At 42.0% G+C, this 6,698-nt stretch overlaps 1 protein-coding gene across 1 annotated transcript; it reads right to left on the reverse strand.

The window, feature by feature from the left end:
- Positions 1-764: 764 nt before the first annotated feature.
- LOC141161345 (uncharacterized) lies at positions 765-5,586 on the reverse strand. Its single transcript, XM_073646156.1, has 2 exons — positions 5,526-5,586; positions 765-2,500 (listed from the first exon to the last, which is right to left on the reverse strand). Exons 1-2 carry the CDS (start codon positions 5,584-5,586, stop codon positions 765-767), a joined length of 1,797 nt encoding a protein of 598 aa, XP_073502257.1.
- Positions 5,587-6,698: the final 1,112 nt, after the last annotated feature.

A 6,698-nucleotide genomic window follows, 5' to 3' on the forward strand; every position in this document is an offset into this window, starting at 1 on the left:
TGCCTACATACAGTATCATGCCCTCACAGCCCCCAACATAGTATAATTGGGGCAACTAGAGCCTCTCACACAGTATAATAGTTAGTGGCCCAAACACAGTTGATGGTGACCCTCACATTCCTTCCACACAGTATGATTGTAGCCTCTACAGCCACACACCACACAATATGTTGGCCCCTCCCACAGTATGATGGTTGCCCCCCACACATGATAATATTCTTGACAGCCCCTCAATACAGTATGATGGACCCCCATAGTCCTCTCACATTATGATGGCTGCACACAGCTTCTCCCACTTCCAACACAAACAACATGAGATCATCACAATTTTTCATTCCATTAATTCGGTTTTGCATTGTTTCTTTTGAAGCTCCTGAAGGGTTAACAAACTTAATGACAGCAGTGTTGTATACCTTGACGGTTGCTATTTATAAAATGATATCCCTAAAATTGCTGCTAAGCTTTTAACCCTTCTACCAAATAAAAGGATGTTGGAAAAATTATGCTAACAGAAGACATAAGGTAAATGTTTTGTTAACTCTTTTATTCAGTATAACTACACGGATTACTGGTATAATATTCAAAGTTTAAATATTGCAAATGTTTATTTGATACATTTATTACTAAAATAAAGTAAAACATGTCAGGAAAAAAAATTTCTTAGAATAAATGGGATACGTGACACTCAATTGTTATTACCACATAAAGTGACGCATGTCATAGTTGAAAAATTGGGCTTGGTCACTAAAGAATTAAAATGCCTTCTACCCAATGTGAGTTCTCTGATGTCTAACAAGTTGAAATTTGGATAAAAAAAGTATCCCACATTCTGAACATGAAAATGGCTTCTCTCCTGTGTGAATTCTCTCATGTGCAACAAGATGAGATTGTATAGTAAAACATTTCCCACATTCTGAACATGAAAATGGCTTCTCTCCTGTGTGAATTCTCTCATGTATAACAAGATGAGATTTTATAGCAAAACATTTTCCACATTCTGAACATGAAAATGGCTTCTCTCCTGTGTGAATTCTCTCATGTGTAACAAGATGAGATTTTATAGTAAAACATTTTCCACATTCTGAACATGAAAATAGCTTCTCTCCTGTGTGCATTCTCTCATGTGCAACAAGATTAGATTTTATAGTAAAACATTTCCCACATTCTGAACATGAAAATGGCTTCTCTCCTGTGTGCATTCTCTCATGTGTAATAAGATGAGATTTCTTCATAAAACATTTTTCACATTCTGAACATGAAAATGGCTTCTCTCCTTTGTGAATTCTCTCATGTGCAACAAGAGTTGATTTGTCTTTAAAATATTTTCCACATTCTGAGCATGAAAATGGCTTCTCTCCTGTGTGAATTCTCTGGTGTGTAACAAGAGTTGATTTTAGAGTAAAACATTTCCCACATTCTGAACATGAAAATGGCTTCTCTCCTGTGTGAATTCTCTCATGTGTAACAAGATGAGATTTCTTCATAAAACATTTTTCACATTCTGAACATGAAAATGGCTTCTCTCCTTTGTGAATTCTCTCATGTGCAACAAGAGTTGATTTGTCTTTAAAATATTTTCCACATTCTAAGCATGAAAATGGCTTCTCTCCTGTGTGAATTCTCTGGTGTGTAACAAGAGTTGATTTTAGAGTAAAACATTTCCCACATTCTGAACATGCAAATGGCTTCTCTCCTATGTGACTTCTCTCATGTCTAACAAGATTAGATTTTATAGTAAAACATATCCCACATTCTGAACATGAAAATGGCTTCTCTCCTGTGTGAATTCTCTCATGTGCAACAAGATGAGATTTTCTAGTAAAACATTTCCCACATTCTGAGCATGAAAATGGCTTCTCTCCGGTGTGAATTCTCTCATGTTTAACAAGAATTGATTTCTCTCTATAACATTTTCCACATTCTGAACATGAAAATGGCTTCTCTCCTGTGTGATTTCTCTCATGTCTAACAAGATGAGGCTTTATAGTAAAACATTTCCCACATTCTGAACATGAAAATGGCTTCTCTCCTGTGTGATTTCTCTCATGTCTAACAAGAATTGATTTCTCTGTAAAACATTTCCCACATTCTGAACATGAAAATGGCTTCTCTCCTGTGTGAATTCTCTCATGTCTAACAAGATGACATTTTATAGTAAAACATTTCCCACATTCTGAACATGAAAATGGCTTCTCTCCTGTGTGAATTATCTCATGTCTAACAAGATGATATTTTTTAGTAAAACATTTCCCACATTCTGAACATGAAAATGGCATCTTCCTTCTGGGAGCTCTTTTATTTTCCACACATATTTTGTGACTTTTATTTTGCTTAAGAGTCTGTGATGAATTAAGACCTTGTACTTTATAGAGATCCATGTCTGAGTTGTTGGCATGCTCTTCATGTGGATCTTGTGCAATGCCACAATCATGTGCTTTAAAATTTGAAGATATGAGGTGTCTTTCGGATCTCCTGGTACAGCCATCTGCCAAGAATAAAACTGTTTTGATTTTTGAGCAAAATAACCTTCATACTTTTATTTATCTAAGTGTAAAAATATTAAGAAAAGTAAAACTGAAAAAATTACATACAAATTGCAAGGTGGGTAGCAAAGTTCTATTATTAACTGACTAAAGTGTAATTTAAATAATGTGATGATTCCACTAAGAATCAATTGTACTAATATTCATTCCCAATCATTGGCCAGTGCAAATATCAAATAAAAAAACATTTATCATTGGTCACACATTTTATATGTAAATAAAAATGATCGTTGTCAACAGCGCATCATCCCCTTTGTATAAATAGAAGATGTTCTGCATTAATAAAAAAAACATGAGATAAGGAAACTGAAAGCAAATAAGCCGCTATCAACTTCCAATATCATCAGTCAGCATTTATTAACAAAATTATGTCAATATGGCGGCGCCATAAGTGATAGATGCTACTGCGCACGCCTGGGTGCCATTTGGCTGGAGGAAAAAAAATTGGCTGCAGCAATATGGCGCCGTCACCCGCACTTGTGCAATAGCATCTCTCAGCAAGATGCTACTGCGTATGTGCAGGCGGCAGGGACATTTTTCTGCATGTAAATTTTTTCATTTCAACCAGAGAATTACATATGCATTATTTAAAATAGGAGGCAGGTCACTGAACGATCAATGACCTGTCCAAAATGCAGAAAGTGAATATAAAAGCAGAGCACCTGCTATAAAATATAAAGCCCCTCCCCACAGGCCTCTCCGAAGCAAGAGAATCTCATTATCTTAAAACAGAAAATAAAAATAAAAAAAGAACCTCATGACCGATTTCATCCAAGGTATCATTTTAATCATGTAATGGCGCCCACCTGACAGTGTAGGTAGTTTACTGAGCACAATTCTACTATGACAGGTGCGCTTTAAGGGTAAATTTACACAGACATATATTGGCCTGTAGCAAGCACTGATTCATGATATGGGAGCATCTTTCTTCTCTTTCCCTACGTTGTTAAATAATTAGAAATAATTGGATTCCATATTGCATCTGTAGTGCCCCGAGGGTTCGGCCGCTACAGGGGTATTGCACCTCAGTCCAGAGGTGTGAGGATGGAGTATGGACCAGGGCTCAGTTAGCTGCATCCAGCACACACACCCCATTTCCGAGGGACAGCTCAACGGTGCTCCCACTAGACAGAAGTGCAGGCACGACCGACTATGTCCCTGCCTGGAGTGGGGAGGTGGGTGGAACACCCAGTGCTGTAGGGGCAGATAGGGGTTGGTTCCTGAGCGTAGATAGGAGCTCATTGGTTGCTGGTCACCTGGGCTCATGGTCAGAGGGAGGTATGAAAGGTGGGCACCATCTTAGAACAGTGTTCAGTCTGTGAGGAGAGGAGAGCTGACAGGGAGCAGCAGCTCAGGCTGAGTGCTGCTCCAGAGGCAGGCCTAGAGAAGAGGCCGGAGCCTGAGAGGAGAAGGAGAAGTGGGCCTGGAGAAGAGGCCAAGGGAAGGAGGAGAAGAGACAGAACAGGAAAGAAGGAAGGAGAAGCGAGAGAGAAACAGAAGGGCTCAGGAACAAGAAGGTGGAAGGGACCCTAAGAACCCACGAGAATCCAGGGTGAAGGGTCAGGCAGATTAAGGGTACCGGATCCCAAGTTGGTGGAGGAGAAACTACCCTCAGCCAAAGACCGGTCGTCGTGATCATTTATTGGTGCGACACCTCATCAAACCTGCTAGGAAGGCACCATATAGGACAGCGGAGGACGGGGCCCACATTTACCCGCACAAGTCCGCGGCAGCTGGACAAAAGTGGGTCACTGGTGAGGCAGGCCAGAGAAAGGATTAAAGGGGGTCCTGTGCCATGCTCCTGAACTGCCTGGGAGTTGACCGAGCCCCTCACCTGGTGGACGCAGCACGACTCGGGCAGTCATTCCCTGCAGGAGTGACTTGGATATTAACCGTGAGTAAAGACCCTGGACTGCAGTACGTTGTCTGTGTGCTTTTTCGCTCCTCCGGCACTACCGGTACTGGGACTCTCACCACCATCACTCCCACCATCCACTACACTGCCCTGGGGCCGCACTCTTCCCGTGGGGAGTCACATCATCCCAGCTGCATACATCATCAGCCCCAGCGGTCTGCCCTGCAGCGGCGGACCCTAACAACCGCAATCCACGGGTGGCGTAGTCGGACATAATCAATAGCACATAACGGACTACCACTGGCCTGACCACCCTGAGCCATGGAACCGGGTTGCCACTACTACTCCCATCGTTCCCTATTGCCCGGATCCGAGTGCCCCACGGCCCAGGGGGCGAGTCACATCCTCTGGTGTGTGCTGTGGAATTTATGCCTATTCTTCAGTGAACACAAATTGATCACTGGCACCCCATCTTCCCTGTGACAGAGTGCAGGACTTGCCCATATTGTGTCACTTGTGTGTAGAGAAATGCTGAGGTGTCAGTGCTACTAGCTGGTGTCCAATTAACACAATCGCTGACCGCTACATGCAGAACATATGAGCCGTATGGTCGTGTATTAGGAAGTCATGGCCATGGAGCAAATATAAAGATGGATAAGCCCAGGCAATTCTCTGCTTTCTCTTATAATCTCCTCCTGGCTGTGACTATGAGACAATTGTCTTAAAACATTTTTTTTAAAATCCAGCTAGTTCAGTACATCAAATAGGTTACTTACGTTATATATTAATCCTGGAACCAGAGCCATGTTGGATATGATATAAAACAATAAACTAGATACTTTGCCCATGAGGTTTGTTACGTGTGTTTGATGATCTATCATCCCAGTCTATTCTTCAATCCATATTATAGATGCACAACCGGTCTTATCACCTTATCACACATTGTGCCATTACATTGTCAGCCATATATAATCTGTATTTTAGCTAAATGGGGGAATCTATGGCCAAAAAAGCTGAGAAAACACATAACAAAAAACTTCAAGCCTTAAAATGTCCGGTCTGGTGAATGAGGAGAATGTGACTCTTCTCTGCTTTATTTAGTGGTGACTCCTCACTGGGGCAGTTACCTGTAGGAACGTCCTCTTTGCTCCACTCATCATCCCGCACATTGCTTCCTCCTTTCTCCATTATGGCTTCAGAATTGATGTTATTCAGATTCACAGCCTGGATGTCAAAGCTGTGAAAGTAATAACAGAAAAGTTACATACAGAAGGAAAACTCACTTGGAATATTCTAGACATAGGTTTTACTACAAGATCACGTGGCACCTGAGCCGCCAAAAGATGCTGACATGATAATGTATTATGATTAGTGTTGAGCGAACATGTTCGACACTGCTCGGTACTCGCCCGAGCATCACGCTACTCGGGATGTTCGGCGAGCACCGAGCATTTCCGGGTTACTCGGGCGGGAGCTCGGGTCTCCGCCCTGCATGTTTGGCGCTCTTTACAGAGCCAATGAACATGCAAGGATTGCCAGCCAGTCACTGTAATGCCGCAGCCATGTTGGTTGTGGGCAATACAGTGATTGGCTGGCCGCACAGCGTCACCTCGAGTATTTAAAACCAGGCGCCGCCATCTTGGACACAGTCGCTCCGGATCAGACAGTGTAGGGACAGCGCTGCTGATTTAGGGAGAGATATAAACTGCGAAATAGTTAGTGTAGGGTCTGTAAAGGCTGCCAGATCAAATTAGTCCTTTTCAGGACTAATATCCATCCCAGATACCAGGCAGGCAGGCTGTATAGGAGACGCAGAGGTTATACCAGCAAATGCTGCATTACAGTCCTGTGTGCTCCTGTTGCTGAAATTGCTGGACTTAGCTCCAGGTCTCAGGGGACAGGAAAAATCCTTTTGTTTTTCATCTAAATCCTCTTTTTTTTTTCCTCCTTCACACTGTACAAATACCCGTCTTATTAATCTTTTGGTGTCCCCCCCCCCCAAAAAAAAAGCGTGTCTCTGATTTTTCAGACACAAATATATCTGTTGAAAATAGTCAGGTGTAGGCTAGAGAAACAGAAGTGTTGTTTTGCACTTCCACGGTTCAAACCTCTGTATTATCCACTTTTGGGCCATTTGTATCTAAAAAAAAAAAACAGTTTGAGCGTGTTGCTCACTGTTCAGCCGCAATTATATCTATTTAAAAAAGTCTGGTATACCCCAGTAAACAATAACTGTGGTTTTGCCATCTCACAGTAAAAAATCTCTATTATTCAGGTTTTGGTATATTTTCCGTAAAGAA

This window comes from Phyllobates terribilis, unplaced genomic scaffold (genome assembly GCF_046119375.1).
Source record: "Phyllobates terribilis strain yellow unplaced genomic scaffold, ASM4611937v1 Scaffold_9__5_contigs__length_417890890, whole genome shotgun sequence".
Classification (NCBI taxonomy): domain Eukaryota; kingdom Metazoa; phylum Chordata; class Amphibia; order Anura; family Dendrobatidae; genus Phyllobates; species Phyllobates terribilis.